The 20,141-nt window shown below is 52.9% G+C and overlaps 1 protein-coding gene across 1 annotated transcript; it reads right to left on the bottom strand.

The window, feature by feature from the left end:
• Window positions 1-273: 273 nt before the first annotated feature.
• Window positions 274-18,285, bottom strand: LOC126443348 (fibrous sheath CABYR-binding protein-like). Its single transcript, XM_050090942.1, has 5 exons — window positions 18,270-18,285; window positions 11,046-11,224; window positions 7,233-7,448; window positions 2,475-2,772; window positions 274-776 (listed from the first exon to the last, which is right to left on the bottom strand). Exons 1-5 carry the CDS (start codon window positions 18,283-18,285, stop codon window positions 274-276), a joined length of 1,212 nt encoding a protein of 403 aa, XP_049946899.1.
• Window positions 18,286-20,141: the final 1,856 nt, after the last annotated feature.

The raw sequence follows: 20,141 nt of genomic DNA, 5'->3' as shown, positions 1-20,141 counted from the left end.
CAACTTGAGAGGACAGCTCATCCAGAGAGGACAGCTCATCTAGAGAGGACAGCTCATCTAGAGAGGACAGCTCATCTAGAGAGGACAGCTCATCTAGAGAGGACAGCTCATCTAGAGAGGACAGCACAAATTGAGAGGTCAGCTCAAGGTGAGAGGACAGCTCAAGTTGAGAGGACAGCTCAACTTGAGAGGACAGCTCATCTTGAGAGGACAGCTCAACTTGAGAGGACAGCTCAACTTGAGAGGACTGCTCATCTAGAGAGGACAGCTCATCTAGAGAGGACAGCTCGACATCAGACGACAGCTCAACTTGAAGGAGAGGTCAACTTGACAGGACATCTCAACTTGAGAGGACAGCTCAACTTGAGAGGACAGCTCAACTTGAGAGGACAGCTCAACTAGAGAGGGCAGCTCATCTCGAGGGGACAGCTCAACTTGAGAGGACAGCTCAACTTGAGAGGACAGCTCAACTTGAGAGGGCAGCTCAACTTGAGAGGGCAGCTCAACTTGAGAGGGCAGCTCAACTTGAGAGGGCAGCTCAACTTGAGAGGGCAGCTCAACTTGAGTGTACAGCTCAACTTGAGAGGAAATCTCAACCTGAGAGGACACCTCAACCTGAGAGGACAGCTCAACTTGAGAGGACAGCTCAACTTGAGAGGAGGGCTTAACTTGAGAGGACAGCTCAACTTGAGAGGGCAGCTCAACTTGAGAGGACTGCTCATCTAGAGAGGACAGCTCATCTAGAGAGGACAGCTCGACATCAGACGACAGCTCAACTTGAAGGAGAGGTCAACTTGACAGGACATCTCAACTTGAGAGGACAGCTCAACTTGAGAGGACAGCTCAACCTGAGAGGACAGCTCAACTTGAGAGGACAGTCCAACTGTAGAGGACAGTTCAACTGTAGAGGACAGCTCAACTTGAGAGGACAGCTCAACTTGAGAGGACAGCACAACTTGCGAGGACAGCACAACTTGCGAGGACAGCAAAGCTTGCGAGGACAGCAAAGCTTGAGAGGACAGCAAAGCTTGTGATAACAGCATGGCTTGCGAGGACAGCAAGGCTTGCGTGGACAGCACGGCTTCTGAGGACAGCACGGCTTCTGAGGAAAGCACGGCTTGCGAGGACAGCACGGCTTGCGAGGACAGCACGGCTTGCGAGGACAGAACGGCTTGCAAGGACAGCACGGCTTGCGAGGACAGCACAGCTTGCGAGGGCAGCACAGCTTGCGAGGACAGCACAGCTTGCGAGGAGAGCACAGCTTGCGAGGAGAGCACAGCTTGTGAGGACAGCACAGCTTGCGAGGACAGCACAGCTTGCGAGGACAGCACAGCTTGCGAGAACAGCACAGCTTGCGAGGACAGCACAGCTTGCGAGGACAGCACGGCTTGCAAGGACAGCACGGCTTGCAAGGACAGCAAGGCTTGCATGGACAGCACGGCTTCCGAGGACAGCATGGCTTGCGAGGACAGCACAGCTTGTGAGGAGAGCACAGCTTGCAAGGACAGCACAGCATGCGAGGACAGCACAGCTTTCGAGGACAGCACAGCTTGCGATGACAGCACAACTTGCGAGGACAGCACGCCTTGCGAATGCAGCTCAACTTGAGAGGACAGCTCAACTTGAGAGGACAGCTCAACTTGAGAGGACAGCTCAACTTGAGAGGACAGCTCAACTTGAGAGGACAGCTCAACTTGAGAGGACAGCTCAACTTGAGAGGACAGCTCATCCAGAGAGGACAGCTCATCTAGAGAGGACAGCTCATCTAGAGAGGACAGCTCATCTAGAGAGGACAGCTCATCTAGAGAGGACAGCTCATCTAGAGAGGACAGCTCATCTAGAGAGGACAGCACAACTTGAGAGGTCAGCTCAAGGTGAGAGGACAGCTCAAGTTGAGAGGACAGCTCAACTTGAGAGGACAGCTCATCTTGAGAGGACAGCTCAACTTGAGAGGACTGCTCATCTAGAGAGGACAGCTCATCTAGAGAGGACAGCTCGACATCAGACGACAGCTCAACTTGAAGGAGAGGTCAACTTGACAGGACATCTCAACTTGAGTGGACAGCTCAACTTGAGAGGACAGCTCAACTTGAGAGGACAGCTCAACTAGAGAGGGCAGCTCATCTCGAGGGGACAGCTCAACTTGAGAGGACAGCTCAACTTGAGAGGACAGCTCAACTTGAGAGGGCAGCTCAACTTGAGAGGGCAGCTCAACTTGAGAGGGCAGCTCAACTTGAGAGGGCAGCTCAACTTGAGAGGGCAGCTCAACTTGAGTGTACAGCTCAACTTGAGAGGAAATCTCAACCTGAGAGGACACCTCAACCTGAGAGGACAGCTCAACTTGAGAGGACAGCTCAACTTGAGAGGACGGCTTAACTTGAGAGGACAGCTCAACTTGAGAGGGCAGCTCAACTTGAGAGGACTGCTCATCTAGAGAGGACAGCTCATCTAGAGAGGACAGCTCGACATCAGACGACAGCTCAACTTGAAGGAGAGGTCAACTTGACAGGACATCTCAACTTGAGAGGACAGCTCAACTTGAGAGGACAGCTCAACTTGAGAGGACAGCTCAACTAGAGAGGGCAGCTCATCTCGAGGGGACAGCTCAACTTGAGAGGACAGCTCAACTTGAGAGGACAGCTCAACTTGAGAGGGCAGCTCAATTTGAGAGGGCAGCTCAACTTGAGAGGGCAGCTCAACTTGAGAGGGCAGCTCAACTTGAGAGGGCAGCTCAACTTGAGTGTACAGCTCAACTTGAGAGGAAATCTCAACCTGAGAGGACACCTCAACCTGAGAGGACAGCTCAACTTGAGAGGACAGTCCAACTGTAGAGGACAGCTCAACTGTAGAGGACAGCTCAACTTGAGAGGACAGCTCAACTTGAGAGGACAGCACAACATGCGAGGACAGCAAAGCTTGCGAGGACAGCAAAGCTTGAGAGGACAGCAAAGCTTGTGATAACAGCATGGCTTGCGAGGACAGCAAGGCTTGCGTGGACAGCACGGCTTCTGAGGACAGCACGGCTTGCGAGGACAGCACGGCTTGTGAGGACAGCACGGCTTGTGAGGACAGAACGGCTTGCAAGGACAGCACGGCTTGCAAGGACACCACGGCTTGCGAGGACAGCACAGCTTGCGAGGGCAGCACAGCTTGCGAGGACAGCACAGCTTGCGAGGAGAGCACAGCTTGCGAGGAGAGCACAGCTTGCGAGGACAGCACAGCTTGCGAGGACAGCACAGCTTGCGAGGACAGCACATCTTGCGAGAACAGCACAGCTTGCGAGGACAGCACAGCTTGCGAGGACAGCACGGCTTGCAAGGACAGCACGGCTTGCAAGGACAGCAAGGCTTGCATGGACAGCACGGCTTCCGAGGACAGCATGGCTTGCGAGGACAGCACAGCTTGTGAGAAGAGCACAGCTTGCAAGGACAGCACAGCATGCGAGGACAGCACAGCTTTCGAGGACAGCACAGCTTGCGATGACAGCACAACTTGCGAGGACAGCACGGCTTGCGAATACAGCTCAACTTGAGAGGACAGCTCAACTTGAGAGGACAGCTCAACTTGAGAGGACAGCTCAACTTGAGAGGACAGCTCAACTTGAGAGGACAGCTCAACTTGAGAGGACAGCTCAACTTGAGAGGACAGCTCATCCAGAGAGGACAGCTCATCTAGAGAGGACAGCTCATCTAGAGAGGACAGCTCATCTAGAGAGGACAGCTCATCTAGAGAGGACAGCTCATCTAGAGAGGACAGCTCATCTAGAGAGGACAGCACAACTTGAGAGGTCAGCTCAAGGTGAGAGGACAGCTCAAGTTGAGAGGACAGCTCAACTTGAGAGGACAGCTCATCTTGAGAGGACAGCTCAACTTGAGAGGACAGCTCAACTTGAGACGACAGCTCAACTTGAGAGGACAGCTCAATTTGAGAGGACAGCACAACTTGAGAGGAGAGCACAACTTGCGAGGACAACACAACTTGGGCGGACAGCACAGCTTGCGCCGACAGGAAAGCTTGCACCGACAGCAAAGCTTGCGAGGACAGCACGGCTTGCGAGGACAGCATGGATTGCGACGACAGCACGGCTTGCGAGGACAGCACGGCGTGCGAGGACAGCACAGCTTGCGAGGACAGCATGGCTTGCGAGGACAGCAAGGCTTGCATGGACAGCACGGCTTCTGAGGACAGCACGGCTTGCGAGGACAGCACAGCTTGCGAGGACAACACAACTTGGGCGGACAGCACAGCTTGCGCCGACAGCAAAGCTTGCAGCACCGACAGCAAAGCTTGCAAGGACAGCACAGTCTTCGAGGACAGCACGGATTGCGACGACAGCACGGCTTGCGAGGACAGCACGGCTTGCGAGGACAGCACAGCTTGCGAGGACAGCACGGCTTGCAAGGACAGCAAGGCTTGCATGGACAGCACGGCTTCCGAGGACAGCATGGCTTGCGAGGACAGCACAGCTTGTGAGGAGAGCACAGCTTGCAAGGACAGCACAGCATGCGAGGACAGCACAGCTTTCGAGGACAGCACAGCTTGCGATGACAGCACAACTTGAGAGGACAGCTCAACTTGAGAGGACAGCTCAACTTGAGAGGACAGCTCAACTTGAGAGGACAGCTCAACGTGAGAGGACAGCTCATCCAGAGAGGACAGCTCATCTAGAGAGGACAGCTCATCTAGAGAGGACAGCTCATCTAGAGAGGACAGCTCATCTAGAGAGGACAGCTCATCTAGAGAGGACAGCACAACTTGAGAGGTCAGCTCAAGGTGAGAGGACAGCTCAGGTTGAGAGGACAGCTCAACTTGAGAGGACAGCTCATCTTGAGAGGACAGCTCAACTTGAGAGGACAGCTCAACTTGAGACGACAGCTCAACTTGAGAGGACAGCTCAATTTGAGAGGACAGCACAACTTGAGAGGAGAGCACAACTTGCGAGGACAACACAACTTGGGTGGAATGCACAGCTTGCGCCGACAGGAAAGCTTGCACCGACAGCAAAGCTAGCGAGGACAGCACGGCTTGCGAGGACAGCACGGATTGCGACGACAGCACGGCTTGCGAGGACAGCACGGCTTGCGAGGACAGCACAGCTTGTGAGGACAGCACGGCTTGCGAGGACAGCTCAACTTGAGAGGACAGCACAACTTGAGAGGACAGCTCAACTTGAGAGGACAGCCCAACTTGAGAGGACAGCACTACTTGAGAGGAAAGCACAACTTGCGAGGACAGCAACGCTTGCGAGGGCAGCACAGCTTGCCAGGACAGCACGGCTTTCTAGGACAGCACAGCTTGCGAGGACAGCACAGCTTGCGAGGACAGCACAGCTTGCGAGGACAGCACAGCTTGCAAGGACAGCACTGCTTGCGAGGACAGCTCGAGAGGACAGCTCAACTTGTGAGGACAGCTCAACGTGAGAGAACAGCTCAACTAGAGAGGACAGCTCAACTAGAGAGGACAGTTCAACTAGGGAAGACAGCTCAACTAGAGAAGACAGCTGAACTAGAGAGGACAGATCAACTAGAGAAGTAAGCTCAACTTGAGAGGACAGCTCAACTTTAGAGGACATCTCAACTTGAGAGGACAGCTCAACATGAGAGGACAGCTCAACTTGAGAGGACAGCTCAACCTGAAACGACAGCTCAAGTTGAGAGGACAGCTCAACTTGAGAGGACAGCACAGTTTGAGAGGACAGCACAGCTTGCAAGGACAGCACAGCTTGCGAGGACAGCACAGCTTTCGAGGACAGCACAGCTTGAGATGACAGCACAGCTTGCGATGACAGCACAACTTGCGAGGACAGCACGGCTTGCGAGGACAGCTCAACTTGAGAGGACAGCTCAACTTGAGAGGACAGCTCAACTTGAGAGGACAGCTCAACTTGAGAGGACAGCTCAACTTGAGAGGACAGCTTAACTTGAGAGGACAGCTCAACTTGAGAGGACAGCTCAACTTGAGAGGACAGCCCATCTAGAGAGGACAGCTCATCTAGAGAGGACAGCTCAACATCAGAGGACAGCTCAACTTGAAGGAGAGGTCAACTTGAGAGGACAGCTCAACTTGAGAGGACAGCTCAACTTGTGAGGACAGCTCAACTTGAGAGGACAGCTCAACTTGAGAGGACAGCTCAACTTGAGAGGACAGGTCAACTTGAGAGGACAGCACTACTTGAGAGGACAGCACAACTTGCGAGGTAAGCACAACTTGCGAGGACAGCAAAGCTTGCGAGGACAGCACAGCTTGCTGGGAAAGCACGGCTTTCTAGGACAGCACAGCTTGCGAGGACAGCACAGCTTGTGAGGACAGCACAGCTTGCGAGGACAGCACAGCTTGCGAGGACAGCACAGCTTGCGAGGACAGCACAGCTTGCGAGGACAGCACAGCTTGCGAGGACAGCACAGCTTGCGGGGACAGCACAGCTTGCGAGGACAGCTCAACTTGAGAGGACAGCTCAACTTGAGAGGACAGCTCAACTTGAGAGGACAGCTCAACCTGAGGGGAGAGCTCAACTTGAGAGGACGGCTCAACTTGAGAGGACAGCTCAACTTGAGAGGACAGCTCAACTTGAGAGGACAGCTCTACTTGAGAGGACAGCACAACTTGCGAGGACAGCACAACTTGCGAGGACAGCAAAGCTTGCGAGGACAGCAAAGCTTGTGAGGACAGCAAAGCTTGGGAGGACAGCACGGCTTGCGAGGACAGCAAGGCTTGCGTGGACAGCACGGCTTCCGTGGACAGCACGGCTTGCGAGGACAGCACGGCTTGCGAGGACAGCACAGCTTGCGAGGACAGCACGGCTTGCGAGGACAGCACACCTTGCGAGGAGAGCACAGCTTGCGAGGACAGCACACCTTGCGAGGTTAGCACAGCTTTCGAGGACAGCATAGCTTGCGATGACAGCACAACTTGCGAGAAAAGCACGGCTTGCGAGGACAGCTCCACTTGAGAGGACAGCACAACTTGAGAGGACAGCTCAACTTGAGAGGACAGCTCAACTTGAGAGGACAGCTCAACTTGAGAGGACAGCTCAACTTGAGAGGACAGCTTAACTTGAGAGGACAGCTCAACTTGAGAGGGCAGCTCAACTTGAGAGGACTGCTCATCTAGAGAGGACAGCTCATCTAGAGAGGACAGCTCGACATCAGACGACAGCTCAACTTGAAGGAGAGGTAAACTTGACAGGACATCTCAACTTGAGAGGACAGCTCAAATTGAGAGGAGAGCTCAACTTGAGAGGACAGCTCAACTAGAGAGGGCAGCTCATCTCGAGGGGACAGCTCAACTTGAGAGGACAGCTCAACTTGAGAGGACAGCTCAACTTGAGAGGGCAGCTCAACTTGAGAGGGCAGCCCAACTTGAGAGGGCTGCTCAACTTGAGAGGGCAGCTCAACTTGAGGGGGCAGCTCAACTTGAGTGTACAGCTCAACTTGAGAGGAAATCTCAACCTGAGAGGACACCTCAACCTGAGAGGACAGCTCAACTTGAGAGGACAGTCCAACTGTAGAGGACAGCTCAACTGTAGAGGACAGCTCAACTTGAGAGGACAGCTCAACTTGAGAGGACAGCACAACTTGCGAGGACAGCACAACTTGCGAGGACAGCAAAGCTTGCGAGGACAGCAAAGCTTGAGAGGACAGCAAAGCTTGTGATAACAGCATGGCTTGCGAGGACAGCAAGGCTTGCGTCGACAGCACGGCTTCTGAGGACAGCACGGCTTGCGAGGACAGCACGGCTTGTGAGGACAGCACAGCTTGAGAGGACAGAACGGCTTGCAAGGACGGCACGGCTTGCAAGGACAGCACAGCTTGCGAGGACAGCACAGCTTGCGAGGACAGCACAGCTTGCGAGGACAGCACAGCTTGCGAGGAGAGCACAGCTTGCGAGGAGAGCACGGCTTGCGAGGACAGCTCAACTTGAGAGGACAGCTCAACTCGAGAGGACAGCTCAACTTGAGAGGACAGCTCAACTTGAGAGGACAGCTCAACTTGAGAGGACAGCTCATCTTGAGAGGACAGCTCATCTAGAGAGGACAGCTCATCCAGAGAGGACAGCTCAACATCAGAGGACAGCTCAACTTGAAGGAGATATCTACTTGAGAGGACAGCTCAACTTGAGAGGACAGCTCAACTTGTGAGGACAGCTCAACTTGTGAGGACAGCTCAACTTGTGAGGACAGCTCAACTTGAGAGGACAGCTCAACTTGAGAGGACAGCTTAACTTGAAAGGACAGCTCAACTTGAGAGGACAGCTCAACTTGAGAGGACAGCTCAACTTGAGAGGACAGCTCAACTTGAGAGGACAGCTCAACATCAGAGGACAGCTCAACTTGAAAGGAGGGCACAACTTGAAAGGACAGCACAACTTGAGAGGACAGCTCAACTTGAGAGGACAGCTCAACTTGAGAGGACAGCTCAACTTGAGAGGACAGCTCAAATTGAGAGGACAGCACTACTTGAGAGGACAGCACTACTTGCGAGGAAAATACAACTTGCGAGGACAGCAAAGCTTGCGAGGACAGCACAGCTTGCCGGGACAGCACGGCTTTCTAGGACGGCACAGCTTGCGAGGACAGCACAGCTTGGGAGGACAGCACAGCTTGCGAGGACAGCACAGCTTGCGAGGACAGCACAGCTTGCGAGGACAGCACAGCTTGCGAGGACAGCACAGCTTGCGAAGACAGCACAGCTTGCAAGGACAGCACAGCTTGCGAGGACAGCACTGCTTGCGAGGACAGCACAGCTTGCGAGGACAGCACAGCTTGCGAGGACAGCACAGCTTGCGAGGACAGCACAGCTTGCGACTACAGCACAGCTTGCGAGGACAGCACAGCTTACGAGGACAGCACACCTTGCGAGGACGGCACAGCTTGCGTGGACGGCACAGCTTGTGAGGACAGCTCAACTTGAGAGGACAGCTCAAATTGAGAGGACAGCTCAACTTGAGAGGAAAGCTCAACCTGAAGGACAGCTCAACTTGAGAGGACAGCTCAACTTGAGAGGACAGCCCAACTTGAGAGGACAGCACTACTTGAGAGGAAATCTTAACTTGCGAGGACAGCAACGCTTGCGAGGACAGCACAGCTTGCGAGGACAGCACAGCTTGCGAGGACAGCACAGCTTGCGAGGACAGCACAGCTTGCGAGGACAGCTCAACTTGAGAGGACAGCTCAACTTGAGAGGACAGCTCAACTTGAGAGGACAGCTCAACCTGAGAGGACAGCTCAACTTGAGAGGACAGCTCAACTTGAGAGGACAGCTCAACTTGAGAGGACAGCTCAACTTGAGCGGACAGCTCTACTTGAGAGGACAGCACAACTTGCGAGGACAGCACAACTTGTGAGGACAGCAAAGCTTGCGAGGACAGCAAAGGTTGTGAGGACAGCAAAGCTTGGGAGGACAGCACGGCTTGCGAGGACAGCAAGGCTTGCGTGGACAGCACGGCTTCCGTGGACAGCACGGCTTGCGAGGACAGCACGGCTTGCGAGGACAGCACAGCTTGCAAGGACAGCACGGCTTGCGAGGACAGCACACCTTGCGAGGAGAGCACAGCTTGCGAGGACAGCACACCTTGCGGGGTTAGCACAGCTTTCGTGGACAGCATAGCTTGCGATGACAGCACAACTTGCGAGAACAGCACGGCTTGCGAGGACAGCTCAACTTGAGAGGACAGCACAACTTGAGAGGACAGCTCAACTTGAGAGGACAGCTCAACTTGAGAGGACAGCTCAACTTGAGAGGACAGCTCAACTTGAGAGGACAGCTTAACTTGAGAGGACAGCTCAACTTGAGAGGGCAGCTCAACTTGAGAGGACTGCTCATCTAGAGAGGACAGCTCATCTAGAGAGGACAGCTCGACATCAGACGACAGCTCAACTTGAAGGAGAGGTCAACTTGACAGGACATCTCAACTTGAGAGGACAGCTCAACTCTAGAGGACAGCTCAACTTGAGAGGACAGCTCAACTAGAGAGGGCAGCTCATCTCGAGGGGACAGCTCAACTTGAGAGGACAGCTCAACTTGAGAGGACAGCTCAACTTGAGAGGGCAGCTCAACTTGAGTGTACAGCTCAACTTGAGAGGAAATCTCAACCTGAGAGGACACCTCAACCTGAGAGGACAGCTCAACTTGAGAGGACAGTCCAACTGTAGAGGACAGCTCAACTGTAGAGGACAGCTCAACTTGAGAGGACAGCTCAACTTGAGAGGACAGCACAACTTGCGAGGACAGCACAACTTGCGAGGACAGCAAAGCTTGCGAGGACAGCAAAGCTTGAGAGGACAGCAAAGCTTGAGATAACAGCATGGCTTGCGAGGACAGCAAGGCTTGCGTGGACAGCACGGCTTCTGAGGACAGCACGGCTTGCGAGGACAGCACGGCTTGCAAGGACAGCACGGCTTGCAAGGACAGCACAGCTTGCGAGGACAGCACAGCTTGCAAGGACAGCACAGCTTGCGAGGACAGCACAGCTTGCGAGGACAGCACAGCTTGCGAGGAGAGCACAGTTTGCGAGGAGAGCACAGCTTGCAAGGACAGCACAGCTTGCGAGGACAGCACAGCTTGCGAGGACAGCACAGCTTGCGAGGACAGCACAGCTTGCGAGGACAGCACAGCTTGCGAGGACAGCACGGCTTGCAAGGACAGCAAGGCTTGCATGGACAGCACGGCTTCCGAGGACAGCATGGCTTGCGAGGACAGCACAGCTTGTGAGGTGAGCACAGCTTGCAAGGACAGCACAGCATGCGAGGACAGCACAGCTTTCGAGGACAGCACAGCTTGCGATGACAGCACAACTTGCGAGGACAGCACGGCTTGCGAATACAGCTCAACTTGAGAGGACAGCTCAACTTCAGAGGACAGCTCAACTTGAGAGGACAGCTCAACTTGAGAGGACAGCTCAACTTGAGAGGACAGCTCAACTTGAGAGGACAGCTCATCCAGAGAGGACAGCTCATCTAGAGAGGACAGCTCATCTAGAGAGGACAGCTCATCTAGAGAGGACAGCTCATCTAGAGAGGACAGCTCATCTAGAGAGGACAGCACAACTTGAGAGGTCAGCTCAAGGTGAGAGGACAGCTCAAGTTGAGAGGACAGCTCAACTTGAGAGGACAGCTCATCTTGAGAGGACAGCTCAACTTGAGAGGACAGCTCAACTTGAGAGGACTGCTCATCTAGAGAGGACAGCTCATCTAGAGAGGACAGCTCGACATCAGACGACAGCTCAACTTGAAGGAGAGGTCAACTTGACAGGACATCTCAACTTGAGAGGACAGCTCAACTTGAGAGGACAGCTCAACTTGAGAGGACAGCTCAACTAGAGAGGGCAGCTCATCTCGAGGGGACAGCTCAACTTGAGAGGACAGCTCAACTTGAGAGGACAGCTCAACTTGAGAGGGCAGCTCAACTTGAGAGGGCAGCTCAACTTGAGAGGGCAGCTCAACTTGAGAGGGCAGCTCAACTTGAGAGGGCAGCTCAACTTGAGTGTACAGCTCAACTTGAGAGGAAATCTCAACCTGAGAGGACACCTCAACCTGAGAGGACAGCTCAACTTGAGAGGACAGCTCAACTTGAGAGGACGGCTTAACTTGAGAGGACAGCTGAACTTGAGAGGACAGCTCGGCTTGCAAGGACAGCACGGCTTGCAAGGACAGCAAGGCTTGCATGGACAGCACGGCTTCCGAGGACAGCATGGCTTGCGAGGACAGCACAGCTTGTGAGGGGAGCACAGCTTGCAAGGACAGCACAGCATGCGAGGACAGCACAGCTTTCGAGGACAGCACAGCTTGCGATGACAGCACAACTTGCGAGGACAGCACGGCTTGCGAATACAGCTCAACTTGAGAGGACAGCTCAACTTGAGAGGACAGCTCAACTTGAGAGGACAGCTCAACTTGAGAGGACAGCTCAACTTGAGAGGACAGCTCAACTTGAGAGGACAGCTCAACTTGAGAGGACAGCTCATCCAGAGAGGACAGCTCATCTAGAGAGGACAGCTCATCTAGAGAGGACAGCTCATCTAGAGAGGACAGCTCATCTAGAGAGGACAGCTCATCTAGAGAGGACAGCTCATCTAGAGAGGACAGCACAACTTGAGAGGTCAGCTCAAGGTGAGAGGACAGCTCAAGTTGAGAGGACAGCTCAACTTGAGAGGACAGCTCATCTTGAGAGGACAGCTCAACTTGAGAGGACAGCTCAACTTGAGACGACAGCTCAACTTGAGAGGACAGCTCAATTTGAGAGGACAGCACAACTTGAGAGGAGAGCACAACTTGCGAGGACAACACAACTTGGGCGGACAGCACAGCTTGCGCCGACAGGAAAGCTTGCACCGACAGCAAAGCTTGCGAGGACAGCACGGCTTGCGAGGACAGCATGGATTGCGACGACAGCACGGCTTGCGAGGACAGCACGGCTTGCGAGGACAGCACAGCTTGCGAGGACAGCATGGCTTGCGAGGACAGCAAGGCTTGCATGGACAGCACGGCTTCCGAGGACAGCACGGCTTGCGAGGACAGCACAGCTTGCGAGGACAACACAACTTGGGCGGACAGCACAGCTTGCGCCGACAGCAAAGCTTGCAGCACCGACAGCAAAGCTTGCAAGGACAGCACAGTCTTCGAGGACAGCACGGATTGCGACGACAGCACGGCTTGCGAGGACAGCACGGCTTGCGAGGACAGCACAGCTTGCGAGGACAGCACGGCTTGCAAGGACAGCAAGGCTTGCATGGACAGCACGGCTTCCGAGGACAGCATGGCTTGCGAGGACAGCACAGCTTGTGAGGAGAGCACAGCTTGCAAGGACAGCACAGCATGCGAGGACAGCACAGCTTTCGAGGACAGCACCGCTTGCGATGACAGCACAACTTGCGAGGACAGCACGGCTTGCGAATACAGCTCAACTTGAGAGGACAGCTCAACTTGAGAGGACAGCTCAACTTGAGAGGACAGCTCAACTTGAGAGGACAGCTCAACTTGAGAGGACAGCTCAACTTGAGAGGACAGCTCAACGTGAGACGACAGCTCATCCAGAGAGGACAGCTCATCTAGAGAGGACAGCTCATCTAGAGAGGACAGCTCATCTAGAGAGGACAGCTCATCTAGAGAGGACAGCTCATCTAGAGAGGACAGCACAACTTGAGAGGTCAGCTCAAGGTGAGAGGACAGCTCAAGTTGAGAGGACAGCTCAACTTGAGAGGACAGCTCATCTTGAGAGGACAGCTAAACTTGAGAGGACAGCTCAACTTGAGACGACAGCTCAACTTGAGAGGACAGCTCAATTTGAGAGGACAGCACAACTTGAGAGGAGAGCACAACTTGCGAGGACAACACAACTTGGGTGGACAGCACAGCTTGCGCCGACAGGAAAGCTTGCACCGACAGCAAAGCTAGCGAGGACAGCACGGCTTGCGAGGACAGCACGGATTGCGACGACAGCACGGCTTGCGAGGACAGCACGGCTTGCGAGGACAGCACAGCTTGCGAGGACAGCACAGCTTGCGAGGACAGCTCAACTTGAGAGGACAGCACAACTTGAGAGGACAGCTCAACTTGAGAGGACAGCTCAACTTGAGAGGACAGCTCAACTTGAGAGGACAGCTCAACTTGAGAGGACAGCTTAACTTGAGAGGACGCTCAACTTGAGAGGGCAGCTCAACTTGAGAGGACTGCTCATCTAGAGAGGACAGCTCATCTAGAGAGGACAGCTCGACATCAGACGACAGCTCAACTTGAAGGAGAGGTCAACTTGACAGGACATCTCAACTTGAGAGGACAGCTCAACTTGAGAGGACAGCTCAACTTGAGAGGACAGCTCAACTAGAGAGGGCAGCTCATCTCGAGGGGACAGCTCAACTTGAGAGGACAGCTCAACTTGAGAGGACAGCTCAACTTGAGAGGGCAGCTCAACTTGAGAGGGCAGCTCAACTTGAGAGGGCAGCTCAACTTGAGAGGGCAGCTCAACTTGAGAGGGCAGCTCAACTTGAGTGTACAGCTCAACTTGAGAGGAAATCTCAACCTGAGAGGACACCTCAACCTGAGAGGACAGCTCAACTTGAGAGGACAGTCCAACTGTAGAGGACAGCTCAACTGTAGAGGACAGCTCAACTTGAGAGGACAGCTCAACTTGAGAGGACAGCACAACTTGCGAGGACAGCACAACTTGCGAGGACAGCAAAGCTTGCGAGGACAGCAAAGCTTGAGAGGACAGCAAAGCTTGTGATAACAGCATGGCTTGCGAGGACAGCAAGGCTTGCGTGGACAGCACGGCTTCTGAGGGCAGCACGGCTTGCGAGGACAGCACGGCTTGTGAGGACAGCACAGCTTGCGAGGACAGAACGGCTTGTAAGGACAGCACGGCTTGCAAGGACAGCACAGCTTGCGAGGACAGCACAGCTTGCGAGGACAGCACAGCTTGCGAGGACAGCACAGCTTGCGAGGAGAGCACAGCTTGCGAGGAGAGCACAGCTTGCGGGGACAGCACAGCTTGCGAGGACAGCACAGCTTGCGAGGACAGCACAGCTTGAGAGGACAGCACAGCTTGCGAGGACAGCACAGCTTGCGAGGACAGCACGGCTTGCAAGGACAGCAAGGCTTGCATGGACAGCACGGCTTCCGAGGACAGCATGGCTTGCGAGGACAGCACAGCTTGTGAGGAGAGCACAGCTTGCAAGGACAGCACAGCATGTGAGGACAGCACAGCTTTCGAGGACAGCACAGCTAGCGATGACAGCACAACTTGCGAGGACAGCACGGCTTGCGAATACAGCTCAACTTGAGAGGACAGCTCAACTTGAGAGGACAGCTCAACTTGAGAGGACAGCTCAACTTGAGAGGACAGCTCAACTTGAGAGGACAGCTCAACTTGAGAGGACAGCTCAACTTGAGAGGACAGCTCATCCAGAGAGGACAGCTCATCTAGAGAGGACAGCTCATCTAGAGAGGACAGCTCATCTAGAGAGGACAGCTCATCTAGAGAGGACAGCTCATCTAGAGAGGACAGCGCAACTTGAGAGGTCAGCTCAAGGTGAGAGGACAGCTCAAGTTGAGAGGACAGCTCAACTTGAGAGGACAGCTCATCTTGAGAGGACAGCTCAACTTGAGAGGACAGCTCAACTTGAGACGACAGCTCAACTTGAGAGGACAGCTCAATTTGAGAGGACAGCACAACTTGAGAGGAGAGCACAACTTGCGAGGACAACACAACTTGGGCGGACAGCACAGCTTGCGCCGACAGCAAAGCTTGCAGCACCGACAGCAAAGCTTGCAAGGACAGCACAGCCTTCGAGGACAGCACGGATTGCGACGACAGCACGGCTTGCGAGGACAACACGGCTTGCGAGGACAGCACAGCTTGCGAGGACAGCACGGCTTGCAAGGACAGCAAGGCTTGCATGGACAGCACGGCTTCCGAGGACAGCATGGCTTGCGAGGACAGCTTAGCTTGTGAATAGAGCACAGCTTGCAAGGACAGCACAGCATGCGAGGACAGCAGAGCTTTCGAGGACAGCACAGCTTGCGATGACAGCACAACTTGCGAGGACAGCACGGCTTGCGAATACAGCTCAACTTGAGAGGACAGCTCAACTTGAGAGGACAGCTCAACTTGAGAGGACAGCTCAACTTGAGAGGACAGCTCAACTTGAGAGGACAGCTCAACTTGAGAGGACAGCTCATCCAGAGAGGACAGCTCATCTAGAGAGGACAGCTCATCTAGAGAGGACAGCTCATCTAGAGAGGACAGCTCATCTAGAGAGGACAGCACAACTTGAGAGGTCAGCTCAAGGTGAGAGGACAGCTCAAGTTGAGAGGACAGCTCAACTTGAGAGGACAGCTCATCTTGAGAGGAGAGCTCAACTTGAGAGGACAGCTCAACTTGAGAGGACAGCTCAACTTGAGAGGACAGCTCAACTTGAGAGGACAGCTCAACTTGAGAGGACAGCTTAACTTGAGAGGACAGCTCAACTTGAGAGGACAGCTCAACTTGAGAGGACAGCTCAACTTGAGAGGACAGCTCATGTAGAGATGACAGCTCATCTAGAGAGAACAGCTCAACATCAGAGGACAGCTCAACTTGAAGGAGAGGTCAACTTGAGAGGACATCTGAACTTGAGAGGACAGCTCAACTTGAGAGGACAGCTTAACTTGAGAGGACATCTCAACTTCAGAGGACAGCTCAACTTCAGAGGACAGCTCAACTTCAGAGGACAGCTCAACTTCAGAGGACAGCTCAAGTTGAGAGGACAGCTCAACTAGAGAGGACAGCACAACTTGAGAGGTCAGCTCAAGTTGAGAGGACAGCTCAAGTTGAGAGGACAGCTCAAGTTGAGAGGACAGCTCAACTTGAGAGGACAGCTCAACTTGAGAAGACAGTTCAATTTGAGAGGGCAGCTCAACTTGAGAGGGCAGCTCAACTTGAGAGGGCAGTTCAACTTGAGAGGGCAGCTCAACTTGAGAGGACAGCTCAACTTGAGAGGACAGCTCAACTTGAGAGGACAGCTCAACTTGAGAGGACAGCTCAAGTTGAGAGGACAGCTCAACTTGAGAGGACAGCTCATCTTGAGAGGACAGCTCAACTTGAGAGGACAGCTCAACTAGAGAGGGCAGCTCATCTCGAGGGGACAGCTCAACTTGAAAGGACAGCTCAACTTGAGAGGACAGCTCAACTTGAGAGGGCAGCTCAACTTGAGAGGGCAGCTCAACTTGAGAGGGCAGCTCAACTTGAGAGGACAGCTCAACTTGAGAGGACAGCTCATCTAGAGAGGACAGCGCATCTAGAGAGGACAGCTCATCTAGAGAGGACAGCACAACTTGAGAGGTCAGCTCAAGGTGAGAGGACAGCTCAACTTGAGAGGACAGCTCAACTTGAGAGGACAGCTCATCTTGAGAGGACAGCTCAACTTGAGAGGACAGCTCAACTTGAGAGGACAGCTCAACTTGAGAGGGCAGCTCAACTTGAGAGGGTAGCTCAACTTGTGAGTACAGCTCAACTTGAGAGGAAAGCTCAACCTGAGAGGACACCTCAACCTGAGAGGACAGCTCAACTTGAGAGGGCAGCTCAACTTGAGAGTACAGCTCAACTTGAGAGGAAAGCTCAACCTGAGAGGACACCTCAACCTGAGAGGACAGCTCAACTTGATAGGACAGTCCATCTGTAGAGGACAGCTCAACTTGAGAGGACAGCACAACTTGAGAGGACAGCACAACTTGAGAGGACAGCACAACTTGCAAGGATAGTAGACGTTGTGATTAACCTTGTAGTGCCTTAACTATTGTGCATTCAGTAACAGTTTCATTTGCTGCAACCTTTCCGTATACAGTAACACTTGCATGTACAGATATACTGATATGAATAGGAATAATTTTACTGTCAGCAGTTTTCGCTAATAGAACATGGATAGTGTGTGCTGCAACTCTTGCATCTACAGTATCTCAAATGTGCAGAGTAAGTTTTGCGTAAGCAGTCACTCCTCCATGCAAGCTATCTCTTGCATGTTCAGTAACAGATGCTTTTGCAGCTGAGATGTGTGTATTAACCACAGAACTTGAATAGACTGCTTTGCATGCTGCAATGCGGAAAGAAAGAGATGGGGAGAAGAAAAAGTAGTATGTAGAAAGAAGGGAGGGAGGGAGTGTAGGAGGAAAGTATGTTTGAGAGATTTGAAGAGGATAGTAATATGGGGAAGGATGAGAGGAGGAGAAGGAAGCCATGGTGAGAAGAGGGAGGATGTATCGGGCAAAGAGGAAACGGCGGAGAGAAATAAGGAAGGAACGAAAGTAACAGGTAATATAAATATAAAGTGAGTGGAGGGGGATAGAGAAAAATATATATAAATATATATATACATAGTGTGTAGATGGTATGTTTACTACAATTGAGAGCACACGAAAACGCTGTACAGGCAGTGAAGTGGAGACGCAAAAGGTGAAAACAAGCACTAAGTCTGAGGTGAGGCAAGAAGGAATAACTTCCACAGCAGTAGGCGCTACTGAATAATAAAGTGGGGAAACCAAAGTGTAGAATTGTAGGTGAGCCACATGGTGGCTAGAATAAAAGACACTCGTCGGTGTGGCGTCTAATATCAGTCATGCTGTCTGTCAAGACAACAACAGGAATGGACAGATCAAACAGGTGCATCGAAATTCCTGACGACTGGAGCATTACAATAATCAGTACCATAAGCTGTGCTGTGTGGCGCCAATTAACAAGTTGTCAGACGACAATCGAAGGCAAGATATCCACCGTAATACAAAAGATGAGAGACAGACGTACCAGTACTGCTAGACATGCCTTATGCCGCATAAATCCACGCTGCCACTTGTGCCGCCCATTCACATAACGTAGTGTTACAGATGAAGTGCCTGCCGAAAACGCGGAGGGATTTCTATAGACTGTAACTATAAAAAAAGGTAAGTGTTCAGAGCGTGGGACACAGGGCAGACGATACATTGTACGCCAAGGACGGAATGTGATGTGTTGGCAAATGTGCCAACACCTTGTAGATAGAGGAGGCCGAAATGCACGCTATCTAACGCAGACGGGCGTGAATTCTGGAACAGGATAAGTATTGAATGCTAATAAGAAAAGTTTGCAGCTCCTCGAATACTTAACTTTATTCCATCCTTGTGGTACATCGCTCTTGATAATACAAATAAGACTATCTTCAGATACGGTTAATGGCGCCTTGCTATGTCGTAGTCATGGACTTAGCTGAAGGCTATTCTAACTGTCTCTCGGCAAATGAGAGAAAGGCTTCGTAAGTGTAGTCGCTAGCAAAGTCGTCGTTCAACTGGGGCGAGTGCTATTCCGCATCTCGAGACCTGCCTTGTGGTGGCGCTCGGTCTGCGATCACACAGTGGCGACACGCGGGTCCGACATGTACTAAATGGACCGCGGCCGATTTAAAGTACCACCTAGCAAGTGTGGTGTCTGGCGGTGACACCACAGAATGCGTCGGAAAGCGCGGTCCAGTATTGCGATAGGGGGTGTGGTGGGGGGGGGGGGGTTATGGGGCACAAAATGCGGCCCGTCATTCGTCGGAATTCGCAGCTCGCGGCCGATATCCCGTGGTGCGAATCCAGGGATGATCACAGCCTCTCACAGTCGCCTGGAGGCGTCATAAAATCCATGTTCAGCTATTTGCTTCCAGGCTGCACTTCCTGAGTTAGCAGGCTTCAATATAATATTGTTGCAACCCTAGCTTCCCGACTGAGAAAGCAAAACAGAAATTTCCAGATCACACACACACACACACACACACACACACACATACACACACACAAATCGTCGCAATTGGGCTGCATTAAAATAATTGGAGCATCACATAATATTTAAACCACAACCAGTACTGTGTGGCAGCAGTGAAAGGGTGTCTAGAAGGAAAGCCAGGGAGAAAAAAAAAATACGCGCCGTCAGAGGCGGGGGTGGCACGCCTGCTAATACAATTAACAGCGACAATTTTAATTGCTCTTTGGGGGCTGGTGTGTCTGATGGCTTCGCAGCGCACGAACTGCTTCCTCACTTGCTTCCCAACTTAACAAGCACGCGACTGCATTATGTCCCCCTCCAAGCCGCCCGACTTAGCGAGCGACTTTGCAATGCGACTCCGCTGCGCTCCGCTTGCTTCCAGTTACGTTATAAGCCGGGACTCCACACAAATGACAGCGAGACACTCGCGAACTCTGAACGGGTCGAATATCGGCGGGCGGAATATATCCTGCGTCAAAGCAGACTACACCACCTCACTTACGGCATGATAATTTGACACCGCCAACTAGATACCACCTTACTGTCCCAGGCAAAAACGCACTCAAAGACGCAAATGCAAACCACACGGTCCTATATCAAAGCAAACTACGCTCACTGGGCCAGGCGGCGCGGCGCGTCTCTGCTCTTCGTGTTTCAAATCATGCTGCATAAACGTCCGTAACTCCTCGATGCCTTCACTTACAATTTTCAAACTCTGACACCGCCAAGCGACTACCGACCTCAGTACGTGATATCAATTTCAGCTCGATACCACCTTCCTGTCCCAGGCAAAAACGCACTCAAAGACGCAAATGCAAACCGAAAAGAAAAACCGATTACACAAACTCACGCAAAAGCTACTTCTTCGTCACATGTAATTACAAATTAACCACTTTC

The sequence above is a fragment of the Schistocerca serialis genome, unplaced genomic scaffold (genome assembly GCF_023864345.2).
Source record: "Schistocerca serialis cubense isolate TAMUIC-IGC-003099 unplaced genomic scaffold, iqSchSeri2.2 HiC_scaffold_1459, whole genome shotgun sequence".
In the NCBI taxonomy this organism is placed as follows: Eukaryota; Metazoa; Arthropoda; class Insecta; order Orthoptera; family Acrididae; genus Schistocerca; species Schistocerca serialis.
The sequence above is the reverse complement of the archived record's forward strand: the minus strand, read 5'-3'. Positions and strand labels throughout refer to the sequence as shown.

Bases quoted from the DNA above. Each gene is read 5' to 3' on its own strand.
- LOC126443348 (XM_050090942.1), bottom strand. The intron at 2,773-7,232 runs GTTGAGCTCTCC...GTGTCCTCTCAG, and splicing joins TAGTTGAGCTGTCCTCTCAA to GTTGAGATTTCCTCTCAAGT. The intron at 777-2,474 runs GTCTGATGTCGA...CTCTCCTTCAAG, and splicing joins CTCCTTCAAGTTGAGCTGTC to TTGAGCTGTCGTCTGATGTC.